This window comes from Phocoena phocoena, chromosome 20 (genome assembly GCF_963924675.1).
Source record: "Phocoena phocoena chromosome 20, mPhoPho1.1, whole genome shotgun sequence".
In the NCBI taxonomy this organism is placed as follows: domain Eukaryota; kingdom Metazoa; phylum Chordata; class Mammalia; order Artiodactyla; family Phocoenidae; genus Phocoena; species Phocoena phocoena.
The window spans coordinates 3,196,074-3,222,340 of record NC_089238.1 but is presented as its reverse complement, the minus strand read 5'-3'; the positions used below and the strand labels follow the sequence as shown (position 1 = coordinate 3,222,340).

The following is a 26,267-nucleotide window of genomic DNA, read 5'->3' as shown; positions in this document are numbered from 1 at the left end:
GGATTTGGTACTGATGTTGAGATTCTGGCTCAGGGCTGCTGGGTAAAGACTAGACTGGAGGACCCAGAGTGGAAGCAGGAACTCCAGCAGGGAGCTGGTCATGGGTTGGGCTAGTGTGGTGGCTATGGCCGAGAAGTGGGTGGATCTGAGAATGACTCAGGAGATGGCCTAGTGATGGGCCTTTTGTGTGTGTTTGGGAGACTGGAATCTGCAGGGGATGGGCTAGGGGAGGGCTGTCCTTACTTTCCTAAATATTGGAGACCTGGAAACTTACTTTTGCTCAGTGAAACCCAAATTGTCCCTTCGGCTTGAATTCTAGCTTCAGAAATTAATCTTCATTTCTTCTGTTCATCTGTATTAAATCACTAAAGAAATACATGCTTGGAGGGAAATTCACACAGTTACTGCAGTGCAAGAAGTAAAAGTAGGAGGTGCAGCTCTAGCTCTCCTTCCACTCCCACGTTTGCAATCCCACCCCCTCAGGTACCCGCTGTTAATATCTGGGTGTCTTCTTCCCCACACTACTTGGACGTTTACATTCCCGCACATCCTCCCTCGGCAGCATGCACAGCGGTCCTTGATAAGAACACGGGAGTTTCTAGCATTCTCCAACTAACGGGTGTTTATGCCGGTCCAGTCTGTGGCTAGAAGCTGCAGTGAGCATCCTCAAACGTTTATCTTTGGGCAAAGGTGTGAGCTTTCCTGAAGGAGAAATTCCTAGAAGTGGAATCTCAGGATCAAAAGAGCATGAGTGTTTGCAATTCTGCCAAGTAGCCCTTGGCAGGATTCTACTTATTTAGATCTTCACCATTAGGCTCTGATCCATTCATTCAATAATTCATTTAGAACCAACTGTTTGCCAGGCTGTGTTTCTGTGTGCTTGGGATACATCAGTGACCAAGACAGGAAGCAAGACACCACCTTCCTGGGGCTTCCATTCTGGTGGGGAGACAGATAAACAGTAAGCACTAAACCCAGGGTGGCCAACTGTACGGGGTTGCCCAAGATGCTGGACTTTCAGTGAGTGCCAGCACTGGGAAAGTCCTGGGCTAGTGGGTAAGAAAAGCTGGTAGTATAAAAAGATATTACTATAAAAATTAGAGCAGTTAAGGTAAGGAGGTTTAGGAACACTGGGGGGAGGGGGGAGAATTTTAGATGCGGGGAGTCAGGGTAGATCTTCATCGAGAAGGAAACAAATATTTAAAGGAAGCGAGGGAGCAAGGTTTGTGCTTATCCAGAGGAGAAAGACTGTTCCAGGCAGAGGAAACAGCCGATGTCAATGTTTTGATGCAGAAATGAGCCCGAGTATTAGCAGTCTTCAGAATATGTGCCAGTCATGGTCAAAGGTGCCTCATCTTTCATCGGCATTTCCTTTCTTCCCAGTGAGGCTGAGCATCTTTTCATGAGTAAATGCCTCCATCTTTATTTCTGAGTTCACAGTCTGTGGTTGCTGATGTGTTCTCTGCCCCTTAGTGCCCTTAACATTTTTAAGCAAGTTGACTGTAAGGCTGTGGTAGGTAATTAGCAAGAACCACTTTCCTTTGTGCCCCTGAACAGAGGTTAGAGCTCTGCCCCAATGGGAGGGGCCCGCATTAATGGCTAAATATGCCTGCAGTGGATCAGGTGCTCCCTCTAGTGACAGACAGCAGCAATGAAACGCGTTGCTCTTATCCCGCTCCAAAAACCCTAGACCGCAGAGCACAGACTTTCATGTTGGACAAAAACAAACTTTAGGGGTTTCCCTGGTGGCGCAGTGGTTGGGAGTCCGCCTGCCGATGCAGGGGACACGGGTTCGTGCCCCGGTCCTGAAGGGTCCCACATGCCGCGGAGCGGCTGGGCCCGTGAGCCACGGCCGCTGAGCCTGCGCGTCCGGAGCCTGTGCTCTGCAACGGGAGAGGCCACGACAGTGAGAGGCCTGTGTACCGCAAAAAAAACACAAAACAAAACAAAACAAAACAATAGTAACTAGGGGCTTCCTATAACGGCCGTAAAACAGACACCTCTGATGCACATCAAGATAAAACAGAATAATGCCTGATGCCGGCAAGGGTGGGAGCAAATGGACGTTCTCACATACGTGAACTTGGCAAGGCTCTTGGAACTGCATCTTGGCGTTGTGTAGCAAAAGTCTTAAAAACGCACCTCCCTCCGACCCAGAAGTTCACCCTCCTGGGAGGTCTTCCCAGGGAAAAGTAAGTGAATGCTCCCCATGGTGTGCAAAAAGATATTCCTCAAAGTATTGTTCATAGTATTGAGAAATGGGAAAACCCTAAATGTCTGGTGGTAGGGACTGGAACAAAAATTATGCTGCTGCCTGGACTCCAGAAACGTGTGTCATGAAAGAGACTGAAGAACTGTTCAAGTCCAAGGAGCCTCGAGAGACACAATAACCAGATTCGACACCTAATCCCGGGGTACCAGGGACTGAAAAGAGAATTGCTCCAAAGGACAATACTGGGACAGTTGGTGAAACTGGAACATGGACTTCATCAGTGTTAAGTCCTTGATTTTGATAACTATACTGTGGCTGTGTAAGAGAATGTCCTTGTCCTTCAGAAATGTCCCTTAGGGGGCAACTTACTCTCAAGTGTCTCTGAAAAAAAATATTTATATGGGAGGAAAACCATAAAGCAGTGTGATGAAATGTTAGCAATTAGTGAATTGACAAAAGCTGTACATGAGTTCTTGGACTTATTCTTGTAACTTCTGCACGTTTGAAACTGTTTCAAAATATAAAGTTGAAGAGAAATGAAAAGAAAAAAGAAAGGCACATGCACACAACATCTGGTATAGATTTCAGAAGTTTGCAAGCCCGCCCCCTCAAATGCCGTTAAGAATAGCTGCTCAGAGGCTGTATTAATCAACACAGTTGAGTTGCAAATTGAGCAAATGTTAGGTTACAAAGGGGAAAATGCTTATGCCAGATCTTATCCTTGACTTGCTCAACTAAAGCACGGTACATGTGGATCAGATTGCTTTCTTCTTGGCTGAACAGAAATGAAGTAGTTGACAGGCACATAGAGGCCATGTTGAATGAAAACTACATACGTTTAAGCCTTGGCATTACGACTGAGTGGAAGCTAATCACTTGCATGGGAAGGGAATGAGACTCTAGTCTCCTGTGTTAAGCTCGCCCCTGGGCATCTGCTCAGTTAGGGGAATGGCAGTCAAAGCCGGCACCTTTGACGTTTACATTTAGACTTTATTTTTTTAAAAGTAGGTAACGCACCTACAAAAAATTCAGAAGTGCAAGAGTGTACAGCAAAAAAGCCATCCAGAGTAGGCTGCACTGTCCTGCAGTAACAAGCAGCCCCAAAGCCCCAGTTGTTAAAGCAACAAGGGTTTGTATCTGGCACATCTAACATCTGGGAGGCAGGGAAGTATGGTCCTAGTCTGTGCCCAGGAGGAGACTCTGAGTGCTCAATGATCCCATACTTCGACACACTGCATCACCACCCTCCCTCCCCACCCACCCCCAATTTTCCATAGACAAATCGCCAGCACAAAGAGGCGATTTCTAAGAATGGGTGAACAACCCTTACACGCACCACGTGGGGCATTTCACCAGGGATCCAATACCAGTACTTGAAGGCACCACCCCTTCCCACCCCACTAACCTACGGTCAAACAGATGGACCTCAGCAGGTGAAATCTAGCCGGTGGTGAACACTTAACTGCACCGAAGGGGGGCAGGCTTTCTCAACCACAGATCACACTCCTTCCGGCAAGCGCTATCCTGCGAGGATGGTCAGGTTTCATGCGCCCAGCTGTTGGTTCAAACACAGCCCAGGTGTTGCTGTGATGGTATTTTGTAGACAAGACGAACACCTACAGTCGGTTGACTCTGAGTAAAGGAGATTATCCTAGATCATATGGTGGGCCACATTCAATCATTCGAAGGCCTTAGAGCGGAAACTGAGATTTCCTGGAAAAGAACGAATCCTGCCTCAAGACTGCAGCCTTGAAAACCTGCCCGAGTTTTCGGCTGCCTTACAGACTTTGGATTTGCCAACCCCCATGGTCACATGAGCCAGTTCCTTAACAGGAATACACACACACACACACACACACACACACACACACACACACACACACATTGGTTCTGTTTCTCTGGAGAACCCTGACTGATATGGAATAAAGTCTAATATCTGAGAAGCAAACACTTAAATACACTAGAGAAGAAGGGGTTTTCTTAATGATAAAATCAATGCTGAAATGCCCTGCACACACAACCCAGAGGTATGAGCAAACTAATGCTCTGATGTAATATGAGTCTGATATTAGTAAACAAACACTTAGATGCTCCTAGAGGTGAGCTGTCCTAAAGTTCATAAAACCAAGGCTTAGAGGCTCTTCTTGAGACAGAAGGAGGGGGCAATTCTAGTCATCACTGTGGAAATATTTTAATGCACTGGGTGGGAGGAGAGAGGTGTGGAAAATGATTCCCAGTTATCATAAAAACTGACATTTAGACTATTCTGTCACACCCCGTTATGGGTTGAATAATTTTGCTCCCTGCCCACAAAGATGTTGAAGTCCTAAACTCCAGGACTTGTGAATGTGACCTTGTTTGGAAACAGGGTCTTTGCAGATGAAATCATTGGGGTGGGCCCTAATCCATGATGACTGGTGTTCTTATAAAATGAGACATTTTGCCAAGGAGACACGCATACAGAGGGAAGATGATGTGTCGAGGAATGCCAGCATTGCCAGCAAGCCACCAGAAGCTAGGAGGGAGGCACAGACAGATTCTCCCACACAGCCTCAGAAGGACTCAGCCCTGCCGACACCTCTGTCTCAGACTCTCAGCCTCCAGCGCTGGGAGAGAATACGTTTCTGTTTAAGCTGCCAGTTGTATGGTACTTTGTTACTGCAGCCCCAGGAAACTAATGCAGATGCACCCCACACACACACACACACTTCAGTGATGTTCAGGCAAAGAATTCAAATATAAGGAGGCGCAAACAAATAGAATCTGCAAACAAATGCTTACCTGCTTAGAGGGAAGAAGCTTTCTTAGGAAGAAACTAAGGATTTGAAGGCACCTTACAGTGCATCTCCCCGTGCCTGACTCCTCTCTTGGTGACAGCTGGAGCAGCCCTGACCACCTACCTGTAAAGACACTTAGATGCCCGCCTTCCTTGGCCACAAAGGGGACTGACTCCCCAGTGACTTGCAAATGCGGAGATGGAAACCCAACCTTTCCCAACAGTATACTTGAGACCGGGGATCAGGAAAACATCTGTTTATTCAAAAAAATACCAAGTTGCAGCTCGGCTGGCAGTCCTCACCAAGGAACTGGGGCAAGAGTCCGGTATTGGGGGGAGGAATAGGGTGGGTCGGGATAAGGAAGCAGGCAGAGCTTTGGAAGTTCTTTTGGTCTAGAATTGATCTTCTTTCTGTACCGCCCTCCACTGCCCCCTCACTGGAATGGGAGTGTAGTGTGTGTGTGTGTGTGTGTGTGTGTGTGTGTGTGTGTGTGTGTACATACAAGCCTGTGTATGCATTTATGAGGTGGTGGGGGCTGGTGAGGGAAGACTCAGATGGCGAGGTCCCATCTCTGGAAGCATCAAGGGGATCTGGCAGGACATGCCCACTTCCTCACCCACCTCGAGACCTCTCCCTACTATGGCTTATTTGAGATAAGAGGTCAAGGCCCCAGGGTCAGGCAGCCTGTGTCAAGTGAGTGCGGGGAGGGGGCAAGATACCTGGAATCCAGGCCGGGAAAGAGCAAGTTGAGGGGGGCATACAAAAGCTGAAAGGCCCCGAATCCCCCAATTCTGGGGGCTGGAGAAAGCTGAGGGCTCCTTGAGGGTGGTTAGCAGAGGGGAGGGGTCTGGGAGGGGCAGGCGCCCAAGCTGGCTCCTTTTGGGGGAAGTCACAGTCTGCCATAGGGACACTGGGCGTGGTGAGGCCCTCAAGGGGATTGAAGGAACCCAAAGGAGCAGCTGTAAGCGTGGAGTTGAAAAACTGGCAAACTGGCACTGGGGCCCTGGTAGATTGGGGGTAACCCCTCAGTTTCCTCAGTGTGGTGGGAGCTGAGGGTCAGTTATCTGCCCCAGGCTCCTGATGAGAAGGGATGAGCTGAGGTGCCAGGATTTGTGGGGAGAGAGGAAAGGGAGGGGGACGGCCCAGGGGAGGGAGAAGAGGCCCCCTCACCTCGCCCTGGGGGCTGGGAGAGGGGGCATGTAGCCCTTTAAGAGTGGGGGAATGGCCGCCCCAGAACATGGCTATATACAGAGAATTGGGGGCAAATTGTGCGTAGGGTGTTGGGGAATCCCCGAAACCCCAGAGGCTCCCCAGTGTGTGAGGGGGAGATGAAGGAGAGAATGCTGCTTCTCTGCCATCTTGGGATGATGCAGAGCACCACCTCCCACCCCTACAGGTGGCACTGGCAGTGGCCGTGGCTCTCCAGATGTGCCTGCCCCACGACCAGGGCAGCAGAGAAAACCATTGAAGGCCTCAGGGAGGTCAGCAGGTGTTGACCCAGCCCAGGGGGGTCTCTAGGGAGAGTTTGGCCCAAGCCAATGGAGTGCAGCTCTGGGTGGGGATCCAGGTAACAGGGATTGGGCAAGGGACAGTGATATCACCTGAGGACTGGAAAGCCCCCCCTCTGGTGATGATAAGAGGTCTCTTTGTTGACCCTGTCACCGATCAGATGGCTGGGTGAAGGGCAGTTATCAGGAGGGACCTGGATACCCTCATCAGGGGGAGATGGAGGACTGACCAAGGCCAAGTCTGTGGTGTGTTTGATGCAGGCAGGCGTCAGCCTAAGTCAGGAGCATGGCAGTGACATCATCAGGAAGGGCCAGAGTATGATGATGTCATCAGAGGGGGCCCCATCCCACTCCATTTTTGAGGGAATGGGAAAATGATGTGTATTGTGCTGGTTCCTCTTAAGGGAACAACTGTAGGTGACCCCAGAAGACAATTGAAATACAGCTGGCGTAATACTTGGCTCCCAAGATGATGGATCCTGGAAGGTGATGATACATGGTTGAAGTGGATCCTGCTAAATGACATCATTGGGTGTCCTGGATCCTGGGAGATGATGATGCCATGGTTATGGTGGATTCCAGTAGATGGTGACACCATGGTTGAAATGGATCCTGGGAGATGATGACACTAATTGGGTGTCATGTGTTCTGGGACACCATTGACTCATGGGTGCTGGGAGGTGGTGACATCACTGCTGAGTTGAATCCTGGGAGGTGATGACACCAAGTCTGTGCTGGATCCTGGGGCATGAAGACATCATGGTTGAAGTCGATCCTGGGAGGCAGATGATACCATGATTGAAGTGGATCTTGGGAGGTGATGACACCGTGTCTGTGGTGGATCCTGGGGCATGCAGACATCATGGTTGAAGTGGATCCTGGGAGATGATGACACCACAATTATGGGGGACTATGGGAGATTGTGGCATCATCACTGGATCCTGGTAGAAGATGTTACCATCAGCTCTAGTGGATTCTGGAAGGTAATGACACCGTTGGTCATGGCGGGTTCTGGGAGATGATGACATCAGCTGTGGTGAATCTTGGGAGATGATGACACCATGGTTGTGGAGAATCGTGGGAGATGATGACATCATGGTTGTGGAGAATCATGGGAGATGATGACACCATTGGCTATAGGGAACCTTGGGAGAAGGTGACACTATAGTTATGGTAAATCCTGGAAGAGAATGATATCCTAGTTATGGTGGATCCTGGGAGATGAATACACCATAGGTCAAAGGGAATCCTGGGAAATGATGTCATCATCAGGCATGGTTAACACTGGACCCCAGGTGCAACTTACCACCAGGAGTGGTGGAAGTCTTGTGGTGCTGATGATGTCATCAGCTAGATAAATAGCAGGCATACTCCCACCTCTCCCCACCCCCCAACAGGAGGCCAGGACTTTGTTTACAGAGGTGGTGATGTCTGTAGTTACGGCAGAGAGAAGTAGCGCCACCTGTGAGTCCCAGGACTCCAGGAGCCTGGTGGGCCAGAGTGGCCTCCATGGGAGCAGAGGCCAGTCTGGGAATGCTATCCTCCAGGAGTCACACAGGACCAGTGGCCCACCCACCCTTTAGGTGAGGTTCTGGTGGAAATCCCGCAGGGCATGTCTCTAGGGTCAGGGGAAGGAGTGACCAAGCCAAGTCATGGTGGGACAAGGCAGAAACTCTGGTGATACCATTACAAGTAATGGCCTTCCAGAGCAGGCAGTGTCTCTGGTGATGACATCACAGCACTGGGGCAGAGCCTCAGCTGGGGCAGGGCCACTGCCAACAATCCACAGATGGACTGTCATCTGTGGCAGAGACCTCTCCGCCGGGGCAGCCTCCCCAGTGAGGACACCCCTAGATGACACCTCAGGACAGGGCACTTTCTCTGGTGACCCCTCCCAGGATAGTCATGGACTCTGGGTGTGCCCTGCCGTTCCGGGACTTGGCAGCAGCAGTAGAGGTGTCTCACGGCGTATGTAATCTCGGAGCAGGCAGAGTCTGGTTGTGACATTGCAGAAGGGGCCTCGTCTTGGAGATGTCCCCAGAGTGGGCTGCCATCTCTGCTGATGACATCACGGAAAAGGCACAGTCCCTCTGATGACATCATAGGGCAAGGCACCTTCTCTGGCGATGGCATCACAGGAAGGAAGCAGAGTCCCTGTGATGATGTTGTAGAAAGGAGGCCTTATGTCTAGTGAGGACACAGCTGGTGAGGCTCTTTCCCCTGTGATGTGTCCCAGGAAGATGGCTTTGTCTGTAGTGGTGACTTCAAAGACAAAGGCATCTTCTTTGGAAGAAAATATTTTCCTGGTGATGATGATGTCAAAAGAGGCCTTTTGGTGCCAGAGATGACATCATGAGGATGAGATTTATCTATGCAGTGACATCATAGGAAGGAAGGAAGGACTCTTTGTCTCTAGGGATGATGTCATAGGACAAGGCATTATTCCTCTTATGACATCACAGGAGGGAAGTCTTTGTGATGACACCATGGAGCATAGATGCCTCTAGTGATGACCTTAAGGGTGGGCCTTTTCCTCTGTGATGACCTCATGGGAAGGAGGTTTTGTCCCTGTGGTGAACAAAGACATTTTCGCTAGTGATGACCTCACATACAGGCCTCTTCCTCTGTGATGACGTCATGGGAAGGAGGTCCTGCCTCAAACTGTGACATAGGAGGAGGGGTCTCATCTGCCGTGACATCGCAGAAGGAAGCTTTGTGTCAGGTGATGATTTCATCCAAAACAGTGTCCTTGGAGGCAGCCCTCCTGGCCACCGCAGATCTGGTCCCAGGCCCCTGGCGTGTGTTGGGGGATGCAGGCCGGGATGGGGGCCCCAGGCTGCAGCCCCCAAGCCCCTGGCCCGACCTCAGACAGTCAGACAGTCACCTCATTCTTGCTGGCAGTGCGGAGGTGTTGGGGCAGGTGATGGCCGGGGATGAACTGCAGCTGCTCCAGCGTGCCCTGGCGCTGGAAGGGCGGCCTGCGAGACAGCGTGCCCCCACCTCCGCCGGTGTCTGACATCCAGGCGGGCTGCGGCGAGCCGTGCAGGCCGTGGTGGTGGTGGTGCGCGTGCAGGCCGGGCGGCGGGGGCAGCCCGTGCAGCGGTGTAGGGGGCCCCCCGGGCCCCAGCAGTAGGTTGGAGTGGGAGGCAGCCAGGCTGGCGCGGGCGGCGGGCTCGGGGGGCAGCACGGGGCTGCGGGGGGGTGACAGCAAGTGCTCGCGGCTCTGGCGCAGGGCCTCGGGGGACGACAGGAGCAGGTGCTCCTGTGACACGAGGCGCGCGCGTGGCAGTGTGAACTCATAGCGTGCCCGGCCCCCGTCGCCCAGCAGGTGCTCCTGGGACATGACGCGTCGTGGGTTGGGCGCGGGCGCCAGGCCCAGCTCCTCGGGGCCACCCCAGCCTTCCATGCGATAGCCGCCCCCTGTGCCAGGTCGCCGCAGCGCATGCAGGGGCAGCGTCCCACGAGGCATCTCTGCCAGGTGCCGGCGCTTCAGGTAGGCCTCGTCCAGATCCTTCTCGGCTGGGGGAGAAGGGAAGAAACCACAGAGGTGGGTCCTCAGCCAGCCCAGAACGTGCTCCCTTCCCTAGGGCACCCCCCACCCCAGGAAGACCCCAGACATTACCTGGAACTTCCTGGTCATTAGCCTGGGCAGGGGCACAATTTTAACCAGTCAGAACAGTCAAGCTAGCGGAATGCAGATTCCCAGGCCCAGCTTGCAATGCTGCGATCGTAGATGGGGGGGACCTTTTTTTTTTTTTAAATTGCCTGGGAACATCCCTTCTTTTGGGAGTAGAACCCAACTCTTGCTTTTGAGGAACCACTTTCCCTTCCCTTTCATCCTGTAGCACGTATTTTTCAAACTTGGAGATTCGACCCATTCATGGGTTGAAAAGTTAATTTTGTGGGTAGGGACCAGCATTTGGCAAAATGAAATAGAATAGAAAATTATCAGAAAGTGTCCCATAATAAGAGAATAAGGGTGAATACCATTCACAAAATTTTTATTTCAGTTGTGTGTGTTATTGATATATTAACGGATAAAGTGACATGATATCTGGGATTTGTTTTGAAATAATCCACCAAAAGATGGGGTGGAGGGAGGAGAGATTAACAAAATGTTGCCCATTGTTAAAGCTGGGTGAAAGGAACATGGGGCTCATTTTACAATTCCTCTACTCTCGAGTGTGTTTGAAAATGTCCATAATAACAAGTTTCAAAACTTTACTGTAATTTAAAAATGTGCCAGTGTATGTGGGTCTCGTGGGACACAATATAAAAATCTTTTCTTACTGTGGATCTCCGTTTAAAATGTTTGAAGGCTACTCCACTACCAGGGATCGGCCACTGACCCAGAAATGTCCAATCAGAGTCACGGTGATTGGCTTTTGGCCAAGCATGTGACCCTTTTTGGCCAGTGGGATCCAGGCTTGGGAATTTTGCTGGAATCATTGGGAGAGACTCTTCTGGTAGAAGTGCCCTGAAAATTCTCAGGACAGTCTTTGCCATCACAAGGGGAGATTCTATCTGAAAATGAAGCCAGCCCACTGTTCAGCAGAGCTGAGAGATGTAGAATCCTGGAGACAGCTTTTGAGCACCTGGGTTCAGCCACACCTGAAGCTTGTGGCACACAGACTTTCTGTTATCAAGCCAGCATAGTCACCTTTTTTTTTTAAGTTGTATTTCTGTTCATTGCAAATACAAGTCCTGATGAATGCAATAGATCTTGGGGAGAGGACCATGGGTTTGCATTTTTAAAAAGCACCCCAAGTAATTGTGATACAAAATTACCTCAGGTAATTCTGGAACAAACTTGGAAAAAAATCTAAGGCAGGGGCGGGGTATCTAAAGCTTTAGAAGGCTATCGGGTCACTGTCCATTGTCCTGAACCCAGGCCCTGACCCCGCCCCATCGCCCAGGTAGCTCCCCTTCCCGGGACTCACCCAGCCTCTTGAGGGAGGAGTAGCGGTTGAGTTCAGATTTCACAGCGGCCTCGTAGGACGGGGGCAGATGCGAGAGGTTGTGGAAGGACCGAGAGCAGGACAGCGTGGAGTAGTGCAAGGAGGGGCTGGGCGGCGGAATGGCCCGCCAGTCTGGGGCAGAGGGGCATGGCCGGGGTCAGTCCAGGCCCTCCTCCCTCAGACCCAGCAGTTCTGGCCCCCAGCCCCCTTAGAGCATTAGAAATCTGGAATCCCAGCCCCTCAGAGCTGCAGCAGTCCAAGCTCCCTGTGCTCACTCCCCCCAACCCTCGGGTGCTCTTTGCTGGGGAAGGAGGAGGAGGAGGGGCAACTGGCGTTTGCTCAGCACTCGTTGTGTGCCCCGCCCCAGGCTAGAAGGGACGCACTCCATGCAGCTTCCCGCAGACCACTTCTGGCATAGAAATGAGGAAACTGAGCCTCACTGGGTTACCTGGCTGGACTGTGCGGACAGGCTCCTAGGGTCTCACACCTGCCCTATGCTGGGCACCTGGCTCCGGCTCAATACAAGGGTGGGAAGGGAAGGAGCCCTGCCCTCCCCGCAGCCCCGCCCTGGTCCATACCCAGAGTGGCAGCGTGGTGTTTGGGGCTGTTGACGTTGAGGTGCAGGTAGTTGTGGTGCAGATTATCTGTGGGGACCAAGAGGGGAGGTGGCATCACTGCCATTGCCTGCTCCCAGCTGGCACCGCTGTCCTGGTCTTGTGGAAGGATCCCCACCCATGTCCACTTGGTCCCCAGCTCTGGTCCCTCCTGCCTACTGAATCTTTGCCCTGACTTGCTTCTCCCTCCTGGATCATCAAACCAGCCTTCTGGCCAAATGGCCAGCCCATCTCCAAGATCAGCCCCACTGCAGTACTTCTGACATGTACACCTGCCCCTGTCCCTCTGCTGCTCGAAACTCTTCCCATGTCTCACCATCACCCATGGGACACAGTCTAAGCTGGGGATGGCGTTTGAGGCCTGTGTGACTTGTCCCCAGCAGACATCTGCAGCCTCATCTCCCATCCCTCCTCTCAAGCCATACTTCTCTCTGATGCCCAAATGGTCCAGCTCAGTTCTGCCACAGGGCCTTTGCACATGCTGTCATGCTGTTCTCTCGGCCTTGAATCCCTTCCTCTCCTTTGCCTGAAGACCTCCTACTCACCCCTCAAGATCCAGGTCAAATGTTTCTTCCTTATCACTACTATTCAAACCCATCTCCTCCCCTCCGTTCCTGATCCCAGATCAAGCCTTGTCCTTTACTGCCTGGATCGTCATGCAGGCCTCCTCTGGAGCCTTCTTCCTCTCATCGATCTTCCTTCATATGGGTTCCAGAGACATAGTTCTTCCACCCACTTCTGACTTTGCTTCTCCCTTGCTCTAAACTCCTCCATGGCTCCCCATTGCCCTCAGGACAAAGGCAGAGCCACTCAGCTCAGCCTGGTACTCAAGGCCCTTCCTGAGGTATCTGCCCACCCTCTCCTCAGCCTCAGCTCTGGCCACCTCACAAGCTGTGCTCCAGCCACTCAGAGATCCCCCTGCCCAAGAAACTCCCCTCACCCTCCTGGCCACTGCTCAAACATCATGTTCTGAGGGAACTCCTCCCCCTCACACCAAATGAGACCCTTTTCAAACCCTCTTCCAGCTACCTGGACTTCTCCACTGATGCGCTCATCATAAACTATAAGAATAACAATAATATGAAGACAGTACTGTTATGATTCTCATTTTATGGATGAGGAAACTGAGGCCCAGAGAAGCGAAGTCACTTGCCCTAGGTCACAGTGGTAGAGCCAGGATTTGAATCCAGGCGTCTGGCTCCCAACAAATTATAATTCAGTTACTGAGTCCTTGTGTGTCACTGGCTGTTGGGTGGTCTGACATGAGTTTCTCAAGTGCAGGGGTTGAGAATGTCTAAATCTAAATCATCCATCGTAGCACCCAGGGTTCCCACCCAGGGTGCCCACAGGAGATCAGGGAGGAGGTCTGGCTCACTGCAAAGTCCAGTGCATTGCCCAAAACAGGTGTCGGCCATAACGGTTCAGGCAGAGACAGCAGGCTGTGGCTAGGGGCAGGGCCTGGGCAATGGGAGATGGAGCCATCCGTGGAGGGCGGAGCTACAGGGATGAGGGGTGGGGGCAGATGCAGAGGCAGCAGAGGCGGCAGCCGAAGCCCCATTTCTCACTCACCGAGATTGGAGGGCTTCACGGTGTTGTAGAGGTTCTTGGGCGTCCTCGGGGGCATGCTGTCGGGACCCCCGACCCCCGGGGTTAGGGAGCTGCTTCGTGCCCGGTCCGGGCGGGTCCCAGGCCCCGCCTGATGCCTCAGAATGTCCACCAGAGCCCTAGAAGTGGCAGAGGGATGGTCAGTGGCCTGGGGACTGGGGCTGGGGGTGGGGAGAGGGAGGGCGCAGGCCTCTTTCCCCTCTCCGTTCTCACCTTTGGGTGTATCCGTTAGCTCAGCTCGGCTTCTAGCCTTTGGCCACGCCCCTTGTTAATATCAATCTGAGCACCGCCTGCCCCAAGGTCCCTCGGACCACACTTCCTGCTTGAAGCGCCCCTTCCCCTATTTATTTGGACCCTACCCCTTCTGCGGTCCCTCCCACATCGTCCTCTCTGTGGCCCTGCCCCACCCTGAACCTGGGACCTCACTCCTGTTCCTTTTGCTGCCTTCCCCATGGCAATAAAGGGTGCTATGTGGACCCCAAACCTTAGAATCACCCTTGACTCTTCTTTTTCTTTCCTGCACGGCCCTTAGCAATCCTGTGGATTCGCCCTCCAAAATGTATCCCAACTCGGAGCACTTGTCACCACCTCTGCTTCTACCAGCCCCATCTCTCACCGTTATTGCCACAGTCTCCAATTGCTCTCCCCATTTCTGCCCTTATCCCTTGCAGTTTCACACGCACAGCCCAGGGATCAGATGGTGACACACGGAGCTCAGGGCTCCCCCATCACACTTAGGATAAACCTGGCCTCTGCCTACTTCTGTCCACCTCCTCCTCACCCACTGCACTCCAGCTGCATGGGCCGCTTCGCTGTCCTGCAAACACTCCACCTTAGGGCCATTGCACTTATGGCTTCCTCTCTGCCTGGAATGCCCTTCCCACAGATATCTGCTTGGTTCTCTCTTTTCCTTCAAGTCTCTGCTCAGAGAGGCCTTTCCTGACCACTTCGTGTAAAACAACACTGTCCCTCCCATTCACAACTCGTTATGCTACTTTATTTTTTTCACAGCAGTTATCAGGATCTAAAAGTGTATTGCACGTGTGTTTCCTTGCTTACTGTCTTAATGATAACGGTAGCCAGCATTTACTGAGGGCTTACCAGGTACCAGGACTCAACATGAATTAACCCAGGTAATCTTCATTACAGTCTGAATAGGTGGGGAACAATTATTAGGCCCATTGTACAGACGAGGAAACTGAGGCATAGAGAGGTTTAAGCAAATTCCCCAGGGTCACACAGCCCGCAGGCAGCTGACCTGGGATTGGAAACCAGGTTTACTCCTCGGTGCAGGGACTTTGTTTTGTTCACTGCTGTGTTCCCAGCTCCTGGCTCACAGAAAGTGCTCAAGAAATATTTGTTGAATGAATGAAGGCCCGAGCCTACCCGGTCACTCCATAGACTGCCACTTAAGTCACATATATTCTCATGTCCCGCCCATCTCTCCAAGGCATTGGCTTCTGCGCTCCTGGTGGCTGCCTCAGTCTCTGGCCATACTCCCTGCACCCTGCCGCCCCACCCCCCACCGGCCCCACTCCCTGATGGCTCCACCTCCCGTGGCCCCGCCCTCGCCCCCGCCCCCAGGTTTCCCACCCTCCGGCCCCAGAGCACACACACCTGGGTACATTGATCTCCCGGTGCGCCCTGGGCGCACGGGACGCCTTGCTGAAGGCCACTTTGGCGCCGACGCCCACGGCCAGGGCGAAGCTGATGACCCCGCACACCACGTAGGCCGTGCTGCCCCCTGGGCCCTCGCCCCCACGCCCCCCGGCGCCACCCGCCCGGCCCCCTTCCATCCACCCGGCCTGGCCGGGCCCGAGTCCCCCGCCCGCACCCCCGGCGCCCCCGGCGCCCCCGGCCAGTGGCGGCGGCGTGGTGGCCCAGCGCGGCGTGTCGTAGTTGGAGCAGGAGGCCTGCGCCAGGCGCATGTGGCGGTGCTCGCAGCAGAAGCGGTAGTGGCAGGTGCCGCAGCAGAAGCGGTAGGAGCCAGTGCTGCAGTTGAAGGTGGCGTCGTACTGGCCCATGACATCGTAGTAGCCGTGGCAGAGCTCGGCAGGAGGGGGCGCCCGTGCCGCCGCGCCGGCCGAACTCGGGGTGCTGGTCCTGGTTCCGTTGGCCCCTGGGCCCGCCGCGCCCCCGCCGCCGGTCAGCGCCCCGGTCAGGCGCCGCAGGTGCGCCAGCAGGGCGGGCAGCGGGCCCGGGGGTTCGGTGCTTGTGGCGTTGGACGGGCGCGTCCCAGCCTGGCCGGTAGTCGAGGCCAGGAGCAGGAGGGTCCCGAGGAGCAGGAGGGCCGGCATGGGGCAGCCAGGCTGGGGGGAGAACCGAGGCTGGAACGGCGGGCGGGAGAAAGATGGCCGGAGGTGGAGAAATGTGGAGATGGGGGCCGGAGATGATGAGGAAGGCAGGCCAAAGGAAGGTAGAAGGACGGAGAGGCACAAGCCAAGAAACAGAAAAGATGGAGGGGACATGTATGGACCCAAAGTTGGCAGTCCCACGGGACAGTGCACGGTGATGGGGGAGCAACAGGAGGATGTCCAGACACCGCGGAAGGAGAAGGGAGATGATAATGGCAGAGAAAGATCAGAGTGAGTGATGAGTGGTGGAGGAAAGAATGGGAAAGTCGACAGTGGCATCGGGGGTGCGAAGAAATAAGAGGTGGACAGAAACCAGAGGAAAGATGTGATGGAGGGAGAAGAAACCATGGAGGCAGGTGAGGGAGAGAGGGCAGAGGGGAAAGCCAGAGGTGAGATGCATGTGAGGGAGGGCAGAGGTGGGCAGAGTGGGGAGGAGGTTGGGATGGGTCAGTGGGGGACCAAGGGAGGCAATGAAGGGAGACGCATGGTGGGGTGGGCGAGATGGGAGGAATCGGGGAGATGGGGAAGGAGAGAGAAAGAAGAGCAGATGGGGAGGAGAGAAGGAGAGAGAGAGACCGGAGTTGAGAACCTGAGTTCATAGACCAGGAGGTGGAAAGAGGGAGTGCAGGGTTTCTCACCCTGGGCGCTACTGTCATCTGGGCACAGAATGTACTTGCTTGTGGGGGCCCATCCTGTGCATTTAGGGTGTTCAGCAGTATCTGCTGGATGCCAGGAGCATTCACATTCCCCCACATCGTGTTAACATAAGATGCCTCCAGGCATTGCCAAATATCCCCCCGGGGGGCACGTTTGCCCCCAGCTAGAACTGCTGCCTTAGACCCACGTGGCCCTCAGTTTCCCCAGTGCTTACTTCTCTCTTGTATTTACGTCTGATAATCAAGGGATCTTGAGCCTCAGTCTCTCTCTCTCTGTCTCTGTCACTCTCTGTGGTCTGTCTCTCTCTCACGCACACACACACACCCATGCTCACGGTTTCAGGTCTGACGTGTCTCCTTGCACAGCTGGAGAGTCAGGGTAGTAGTGGTTCATCCCCCAACTCCACCATGTGCCAGGTGCCTGATACTGGATACACCTAAGTCCCCATGTGCCTCAGTTTCCCCATCTGTAAACCAGGGGTAAGGATGGCTATCACTGGGTGGTTGGAAAGACGAACCGATTTCATATGTGTAGAGAGTTTAGGGCAGTGCCTGGCCTAGCGCAGGTGCTATACTTATAGGAGGGTGAACAGGATGGGAGGGGCCAGATGGGACAGGTCCGCCCAGCTGTTTTGTATGGCAACAGGCTGGCAGGAGGGGTTCCTTCAGCAGTGTTTACTGAGGCTGGGGATGCAGCAGTAGATGAACCACAGGGTTCCTCCTCTGTCTTTATGGGGTTTGCCTTCTGGTGAGGGGAAAAAGCCAGTATGCAGACACAAATTAATGGGATGCACGTTGAAAACTGTTATGAAGAAACACTAAGACATTATGGAGGCCATGAAGAAATAAAAGCAGTGCAAGGAAGTGGGAGAGAGGGTGGGTGGGTGGGACTAGTTTAATAAATGTCGTTTGGTATTATTTTTATCCTTTATTCCTTCCCATTGAATGCACATGTATCTAGGGACCACACCATTATGAAAAACTGCTGGGGCCTGGGATGGGGAGAGGGCTATGGGAGGCTGCACCTGGGGCCTCAACGTTCGCTTTTAGCTCTGCTCCGGCCCCTCCCCTGAGCTCACCGCCAGACTGCCTGCTGGATGCCTCCACTTGGTGTTTAACGGGCATCTTAGAAGTGCCTTGGCCCACACTCTGGAAAGCAGATTGGCAGTTCCTTAAAAGTTAAACATAGGGTTACCACATGACCCAGCAGTTCCACTCCTAGGCATATGTCCCAAAGAATTGAAAAACATGTTAACACAAAAACACAAATGTCCTTAGCAGCATGATTTACAACAGCCCCAGACCGGGGACCACCCAAATGTCCATCGGTTGATGAATGGGTAAACAAAATGTGGTCTATCCATTAGTGGAATACTATTCAGCCATAAAAAGGGACGAAGCACCAATACATTCTACATCATGAAGAACCTCAAAAACATTAAGAGAGAAAAGCAAGACACAAAAAGTCACATATTGTATGATTCCATTTATATGAAATGTCTGCAATAGTCAAATCCATGTAGACAAAAGCCGATAAGTGGTCGCCTGGAGCTGGGGGCAGGAGGGAATGGGGAGTGACTGCTTAATGGGGGCAGGGCTTCCTTTCAGGGTGAAGAAAATATTCTGGAACTAAATAGTGGTGGTAGTCACACAACATTGTGAATATATTAAATGCCACTGAACTGTACACTTAAAATGGTTAAAACGCTAAATTTTATGTTACGTGTATTTTACCACAGTTAAGAAACAAAAACCAACCAACAAAGGTCAGGTGATGTCGCAGTGCCCAAGCAATGGTGCTAGGCTTTGAACTCAGGGCACCACCACCCACAGCACATGGATGCATTATCCCACAGAGAAACATGGGTTGTCATGCACACAGACACACCACTTCTGAGAGTGACACGTGTGTGGCGATGTGGATTCCTTCATTCATACGAGGGCTGCCACATATGGTTGGGCAGGTTGTGTACTGCACAAGAGGGTCTGGCTGAGAGGCTGGAATCCAGCCACGCTCTCCTTCCTAAGAATGCATCTGGTGGGGCTGCATCCATCTGTGGGAAGGGGTACCTTTTCAAACACATGCAAGGGTACCATCTGTCTGCTAAATCATAGATGCTAGGGAGCTGCATTGGGCTGGGGGAACCTTTGTCTCATCTGCCCCGCAGGGGTAGCAGTTTGCCCTCTCAGTCCCTGTGCTGTGCCAAGCCTCTGGCTGGGCTCCATGGACAGAATTTCTCCCTCTGCTAACAGAGTCCCATTGTCCCTTCCAACTTCACACACATGCACAGAGCCAGGGAAACGAAACTCTTGGCCATTGACAACTCTGGGGAGTGAGGCAGGAGGAGCAGCAGCCTACATCCCCTCCGACCCAGCAACACACACACACACACACACACACACGCACAGCCCCTCAACCAGTGGGCGTCCTGTAGCCTCCTGTCCCTGCCTCACACCTCCTGATGCAGGGCAGCACCTCTAGGTGGGGAGGAGACACACTGCAGACACAGCAGCTGGTCCACACACAAGGATACAGAGGACCAGTTCTTCCTCTACCTCACACAAAACTATACACAGACACACAACAGAGCTTATATACGCACAGTGACACAGAGCACAGGACACCCACACAGTGTCCCAGACACAACACGCAAGGGCCCAATGTCATCCTGGCGGCACACCTGAGCCTCCCTCCTCCCCAAACACACAATACAGCTCCATGTGGACACACAACCATGCATTTCTGGGCATTCCCACCCACAGCACACAAGAGTCAGACACAGTCTCAGACACCTTGACACACTGGGACCACACACAGCTCCAGAACATGGCCAGGGACCTGCCCCAGCCAGCTGCACGTGGGCACGCAGTGGCACACATCACAGCCCACAGTCATGCAACCTCGTAGGCACACACACCGGTGAGAACCCAGTGGTGGAGAGTCTGGAAGCAGGCATGTGGCCCTCCACCAGACACACCCAGACAGCCCCCCAGCACACACCGGAAGGCACACTCCTCCTTCACAGCTGGAGAGGAATGCCCCCCAAACCCCGATCTCCCTCCCCACACCACACACACCTAGCAGCTCGGGGCCAGAACCCAGCACCCCAGCCCAGGACCTGAGAGACAGAGATGTGAGGACAGAGATCAGGGGAGCCAGTGTGAGGAGGGGTCCCAGAGCAGGCCCCACTCGGTCCTGAGCTCCCAGAGAAGCCCCTCCCCCACCCGCTCCCCTGCAAGCGCTGTGCCTCACAGCCCCCCCACCCCCGCCTCTCCTGACCCTGCCAGCTGGGCTCTGGGGGCAAGGACTGCCTTCTGAGATGCCTGGCAGCAGAGAATGAGAGCTAGAACAGGGCGCGGGGGGCAGGGGGAGAGAGCCCTCGGGGTGGGGGTAGAGGCCCAGAGAGAAGGACAGAGACCCAGGGAGAGGGGAACAGAGACTCAGGGAGAGGGAGACAGAGACCCAAAGAGAGAGAGGGACAGAGACCCGGCGAAAAAGGGGGACAGAGGCCCAAAGAGAGAGGAACAGAGATGACGAGAAGGGAGTACAGATAGCCAAAGAAAAGAGGACAGAGCCCTGGGAGGGCAGAGACCCAGAGGGCGAGCAGTGACGGGGTGGGGGTGGGGCAAAGACCCAGAGGACTGGGGATCAGAGATTGAAGGACAGAGAGAGAGAGAGAGCTCGAAAGAGAGAACCAGAGGAGGATAGAGACCCGCAGAGGGGAGGAGACCCAGAAAAAGCCAGAAGCCCTGACCTCAAGCAGCTGGGTGCTGGAGAGGGGTCCGCAGGTGGCAGCGGGGTGGGGCTGAGGGTGGGCGGTGTCCGAGTGCAAAGGGACGGCCTCCTAGGAATATCTGGGGTTGATGGTGGGTTTGAGTTAGGCATGTGGAAGAAGGCGGCATCAGGGTTCCGGAGGAGGCGGACCCGGCGGACCCGGCTGGAGGGGGAAAGCGGAGGGAGAAGGGGAGGGGTCTGGATGCGGGGGCGGGGATCCCAGTTCCGGGCGGGGGAGGCAGGGTGGAGGGATCCAGCGCCGCCTCCGGCTCGCCACCTGGGAGGTGGGAGGTGGGATTGAGGGAGAGATGCGGACCCTCCCCACGCACTCCCAGCGGCCCGCCCAGGTCCCTAGGCCTTCCTGTCTCTTATGTCTCTGTCTCTGGGAGTCTCTGCGTCTCCGTGTCCTTACCTCCTCCCGGGACGTCGCCTCCCACCGCCTCTCCCTCAGCCTGCCGGCGGATCTCTCATCTCTATCGGGAGGTGCCCTGGGTCGCGCGGCCTCTCTGAGCCTGTCTCTCTCTACGTGTCTCATCGCATCTCTGCATCTTTCAGTCTCTGTCCCAAGTCTCCTCTGTGTGCCAACATTTTCTCCTTCCCTCTGCCCAGTCTCTGCCTCTCTACATCCTGTGTCTTCCCCGTTTCCACATCCCCATCTCTCACTACCTCTTTGACTCCGTGTCTCTGTCTCCTAGAGAGATTTCCTACAAATCTCTGTCCCTCTGAGTGTCTCTGTGTCTCCCCCCGACCCCGGACCACCAGTCTCCCTCCCCGGGCCCCCCACTCTCGCTCAGGCTCAGGTTGGAGGGGCGGGGTGGGGGGGCGCTGCGGCGGGAGCTGTGTGTTCCCAGCGCAAAATAGACTCCTGTTGCCATGGCGACGCGAGCGCGGCCTCCGAGACGCGAAGCTTCAGGCTGGGGGGTGAGGAGGGGGGGACACCTGGATCCGAAAGGCGGGGGCCGGGGGCGCCGGCGCCCGGTCCCAGGGGCTCCTGGAGGAGGGGGGAGGCAAGGACTCCTAGATCCCTGCGGAGAGAGGGGGTGCTGGGCGCTCTGACCGCGGGGTCCGGTGACCGGGACTTCTGGGAGGGGTCTGGGATCCAGGGGTGGGGGGGCTCTGTTTCCCCAATGCGGGGCGGTCTGGCTGAGAGCTCTGATGCCTGGGTCCCTGGGGGACTCAGATTGCCTTCTTGGGCACCCAAGGATGCGGTGGGGGCGGGGGGAGGACTAAGACTCTGAAGGGGCTGAGGGGCCCTGACTGGGGGGTCCGTAGAGTCCCAACTCCCAGATTTCCAAGGGGGCTGCAGAATTCTGGGAGCCCCTATGTGGATCCCCGGGCTCCTGCGTCTTGGGGGAGCAGGGACCACTCAGATGAAGCTGTCCTTCCCATCCATTCATCCATTCATCCGCATGCCTGTCTCTTCCTTCCTCCCCGTCCCCAAGTCCCTCGTGCCTCAGTTTCCCCCTCCGCACCGGGGTGCGGTCACGCTCACCTCACTTTCCGGATGCGGGACCCTGGGGGAGTCGGGGGTGGTGGCGACGTGGGGGGCCGGCCAGGGGAGGCAGAGCCAGCGCGTGTCTGCGAGCCAACCCGGCTGGGCGTGCGCGCGCTGATAGGGGGGGCGACCGGCAGCGAGTTGGGCGACCCCGGGCCGGCAGTTCTTTTCCGTGCAGATGCGCGCCGGCTTCGGTGCAGATGTGACAGTGGCCAGCCCTCGCCTTTGCCTCGCGCCGGCTTGGAGTTGAGAAGAGGCACCTACCCCTCCCCACCAGCTGGGGACCCCTCTTCCGCCACCGCCCGCAGCCCCCAGTCGCCCCCGGGATACCCCCCAAACCCAAGAATGGTTCAGTCCACAGTCACATCAATGTTTATTCTCTGAGACCGGGTCCCACACAGCCTGTGACACTCCCTCTCCCTCCCCTTGCCGCCCCTTGAAGTGGCCCGGGGTGGGGTGGGGGGGCAGAGCCCCACCTCCAGCTCGGCTCAGCCAACCCCCGCCCAGTTTCCAGGAGTCTCATTTGCATTTCCGGGAGCTGCCGTCCAATGGAAAAGCGGCACCCACATCCCCTGCTGAGGGGGCGGTACCCCCGGTGGACTGCACCACTCTTGGGATCCAAGAATGGGGGGGAAAGCGCTTCTGCCAAGGTCCCAGGGACGAGAAGGTGGTCGGTCTCCCCTCAAGGCAGGGTAGGGAGTTCAGCGGAAGAGGGGGTTCTGGCCATGGAAGAGGCCAAGCAGCCCGCTGTCTGGGGCGGGCTCCTTGATGATCTTCTGGATCTGTAGGGTAGGGGTAGGGAGTCAGGAAGCGTCAAGGGTTCTCATCCCCATGACAGATCCAAGGGATACTTCATTTTCATCTCCCTTGCCCCCTTAGTAGCAACTGGCCAAACCCACCATTGCCTCTTCTCAAAACTTTTCTTGGGGCCTCCCTTTCACCATAGCCACCAGGGTTAGCACCTGATCATCTGCCATCTCGGTCCACCTTGCTGACTTGGACCACTAAGGGTGACCGACTGCTTCCTGGGGCTCCTTCTCTACACATGCTTCTTCTTAAGTAATCTCACCTCTCTTATCCCTCAACTCTCAAATCCAGCCCGCGCCTTGCCCCTCAACTCTGGACTCACTTATCCAGCTGCCTCTTAGACGCTGGTGGTCACCTGACCTCTCAACCTCATTGCCGCCACCTCCACCCCCATCAGTAGAGAGCTTGAGCAACTGCGCTCAAGCCAGATCCTCTCTCTGTGCTGCCTTTTCACACCTTGCACCCATCAGCAATCCCTGTCATGCTAACCTGCAGAGATTAAAAAATGAAAATAAGCAAAGCCTGTATCCCCACCGCTGCCTCCACCCTGGTTTCCCCCCTTCCTACCACATATCCATTAGCCACCTGGCACTACACATAGATCTGACAGTGTCCAGCCCCCCTGTGCAAACCCCCATGGCTGCCCCTTCCAACCCCCACCAAAATCTTTGGGAAGACTCGGCTCCGGCTCCTCCCTGCCTCCCCTCCTCCCACACTCAGCCTGCACTCACCGTGCCCCACTACCGTTCCTTGAATAAGTCACGTTCAGCCCCACGTCCAGGCCTTTGCCCTAGCTGTCCCCTCCACCAGGACCACTTTCTGGATGACTGGCTGCTCCTGTACTTTCAGGTCTCCACTGTAAGGCCACCCCCCAGGAGGGGCCTCCCAGCTGCCAGCCCCCATCTTATTTCTCACACATTCTACATGTTCCCTCCCCAGCTCCAGGCCACAATGCGAAACTGAATACAAACTGTCTTTTGCTATTGCCCCTGGACCTGCCACAGTGGCTGGCACATAGTAGGTGCTCAATAAATGCTCAACAGAACTAAGAGGAGGGGAAGGGGCAGACCTCAGAGGGCTGGGAATCTCAAGTTCGGGCATGTCCCGTTATCCTAAGGGCCAAGCAGTGGCCCTTAGTGGTGTGAAGCAGTGGGGACTACCTGGTCAGACCTGGGTACTAGGAAGGCCACTCGGGTGGTGGGTGTGGAGGCTGGACCTCAGTGCCATAGACTGGAGGAGAGGGTGGCGGGAAAGGGTCAAGGGGCTCCCGTCTACAGGGCCCCTGCTGGACTGTTCTCTCCCGTCTGCCTGGCTCCCTCCCATCTCTACCTCACTCTAAAATCACCTTCTTCCGGGAGGCCTCTGGACCACCTTAGGCAACCCCTCCTCTGCACACCTGGCCCCCTCCCCTGCTTTATCTCTCTCTACAGTCCTCGTGGCCAGACAGCTTCTCCTTTCATTGATTTATGGTGTTGACCTGCAGTTTCCCCCCACTAAAACTTAGCGCCCCTGGAGGCGGCAGCCTTCTGTGTTCCCGGATGTATCCTGTGAATATGTGGTGGGTGCTGAAAAGATATTTCCCGTTTGCACAGGAGATGGGGGAGGTCAGAGTGTGGGGCGTGGGGGTCAGTACCTCCTTGAACCGGGGGTGGGTGGCATCACCCACGAGCTGCAGAATGAGCCCTTCGCTGGTGGAGAGGAAGGCGCCGCTCTGGCGCATCCGGGACAGCGCCACCAGCCGGTCCACCTGGCTGCAGCGGAGGGGGGGGGGGGGCGGGGGGTGCATGTGTGCATGCGGTGTCAGTGCCTTGGTCTGGACACCCAGACACCTGGCAAACTCGGCAGGGATCCCACCCCCTGGTTCTTCCTGGGTGCTCCAAACCCATCCCACATGCACCCCACCCCTGAAGGGACCCTCTCACCTGCGGGAGGTGCAGGCGTCCACCACCACGTGGACCTGCAGCCCTCGGTCCAGGAGGTCCAGGGCTGTGTGCTAGGGGCAGAAAGAGGTAAGGGCTACCCCCAGACAAGAACAGGGATCCTGGGTGAGTGATTGGGGAACCAGGATGGGGATGAGGGAGGCTCAGATCAGGGCAGGAGGTCCCCAGATTACAACGGGATCCTAGGCAGGATGGGAGCCCCAGGTAAAGAGAGGGGTCCTTAGTGAAGGTGAAAGTCCCAGGTCAGGAGGGGAGTCATGGGTCAGGAAGGGGAGGATAGAGAGTTCTGGGTCAGGAAAGACACCCTTTTTAGGTTGGGGAGGTCCCAGGTGTGAATGGAGGCCCCCAAGGTTCAGCTGCGGTCTCACCAAGATGCAGGCTTGTGTCTCCAAGCCACAGAGGAGCACAGAGCGCAGCTGGGGCCGCGCGTCCAGCTCCTGCTGCACCGCGGGCACCATGCTGAAGCAGGTCTTGGACCATGGCTGCAGACCCTCAGCTCCCAGCTCGGGCACTGTGGGGCCCAGGCCTTGTGGGTACTGCTCAGTCAGCACAACTGGCACATCCAGGAGCTGGGCCACCTGGGTTGGGGTGAGGAGCAAAGGTCTGAGCCCAACGAAGGGGGGCCGGAGGCCCAACTCCTAGGTCTGCGGGAGGAGGGGCTGGGGCCCTGGACTGGTGGGTCTGCGGGAGGAGGGGCTGTACCTTGAGCATGCGGGCAGCCACAGAGACGATCTGGGGGAAGAATGAGACATGGCGGAACTTCTCCTGCATGTCGCACAGGAAGAGGATGGATGATCCAGGGATGATGCGTCCCAGGCCGGGCCTCACAGCTGCCATGGCCTGGGGTGGGCAGAGGGGCTGAGGGAGTGGCATCAGGCAGGGAGAGGGCTTCTCTGCATGTCCAGGGTCCACATGCTTATACCCCAGGCTCCAACTGTGATCCGACCCCCAGGAGGAAACCGAGGTCTAAGTAGTGAAGTGTCCTGACTGAGGGCCCACTGCCCATAGCAGAGGGAGCAGGACTTGAGCCCCGAGGCAAAAAGAGCTGCATTCTCCCAGCTGCACCACCTCCCTCCTTCATGGCCTGGGGTCCCTCAAGTCTGACTGCCTCCTCTGAAAAGCAGTTTACCCGTGTGGAAAACTCACCAGCTGAACCCCCTTCCAGGTCTTAGAAAGAAAGGCTGGGGTACCTGTGGAGTAGAATATTACCCAGCCATAAAAAGGAATGAAGCAACGACACAGGCCACAGCGCGGAGGCCCCTCACCGCGATGCTCAGTGAGAGAGGCCAGTCACAGAAGGCCACGTGCAGGAGTCCATTGACACAGAATGCCCCAAACCCAAAGCGGCTGCGTCCAGAGAGACAGGGAGAGGGTTGGTGGTGCTTCCACCTCAGGGCAGCAGGGGTGGGGTGGGGTGCGGGGGTGTGAGGAGTGACTGAAAAGGGGTACAGAGTCTCCGTCTGGGGAGATGGAAGTGTTCTGGAACTAGATAGTAGTGATGGTTGCCCAATATCATGAATATACTAAATGCCTCTTAATTGTACACTTTGAAATGGTCGAGATGGT

At 55.2% G+C, this 26,267-nt stretch overlaps 2 protein-coding genes across 2 annotated transcripts; both read right to left on the bottom strand.

Annotated features, from left to right (window-relative positions):
- Positions 1 to 9,369: 9,369 nt before the first annotated feature.
- Positions 9,370 to 15,971, bottom strand: SHISA7 (shisa family member 7). The gene is made up of 4 exons (XM_065899640.1): positions 15,292 to 15,971; positions 13,639 to 13,793; positions 11,438 to 11,587; positions 9,370 to 10,016 (listed from the first exon to the last, which is right to left on the bottom strand). The coding sequence occupies exons 1-4, from the start codon at positions 15,969 to 15,971 to the stop codon at positions 9,370 to 9,372; spliced, it is 1,632 nt and encodes a 543-aa protein (XP_065755712.1).
- A 6,335-nt stretch (positions 15,972 to 22,306) lies between these two features.
- ISOC2 (isochorismatase domain containing 2) lies at positions 22,307 to 25,538 on the bottom strand. The gene is made up of 5 exons (XM_065899683.1): positions 25,404 to 25,538; positions 25,070 to 25,279; positions 24,684 to 24,754; positions 24,395 to 24,512; positions 22,307 to 22,736 (listed from the first exon to the last, which is right to left on the bottom strand). The coding sequence occupies exons 1-5, from the start codon at positions 25,536 to 25,538 to the stop codon at positions 22,656 to 22,658; spliced, it is 615 nt and encodes a 204-aa protein (XP_065755755.1). The 3' UTR covers positions 22,307 to 22,655.
- Between the last annotated feature and the right edge of the window lie 729 nt (positions 25,539 to 26,267).

Excerpts from the sequence above, each read along its gene's own strand:
- SHISA7 (XM_065899640.1), bottom strand. The coding sequence starts at position 15,971 with ATGCCGGCCCTCCTGCTCCTCGGGACCCTCCTGCTCCTGGCCTCGACT. Across the intron at positions 13,794-15,291 it reads CGGGAGATCAATGTACCCAG|GGCTCTGGTGGACATTCTGA; the intron begins GTGTGTGTGCTC and ends TGCCACTTCTAG. Across the intron at positions 10,017-11,437 it reads CTCCTCCCTCAAGAGGCTGG|CCGAGAAGGATCTGGACGAG; the intron begins GTGAGTCCCGGG and ends CTTCTCCCCCAG.
- ISOC2 (XM_065899683.1), bottom strand. The coding sequence starts at position 25,538 with ATGGCAGCTGTGAGGCCCGGCCTGGGACGCATCATCCCTGGATCATCC. Across the intron at positions 25,280-25,403 it reads TGGCTGCCCGCATGCTCAAG|GTGGCCCAGCTCCTGGATGT; the intron begins GTACAGCCCCTC and ends ACCCCAACCCAG. Across the intron at positions 24,755-25,069 it reads AGACACAAGCCTGCATCTTG|CACACAGCCCTGGACCTCCT; the intron begins GTGAGACCGCAG and ends TTCTGCCCCTAG.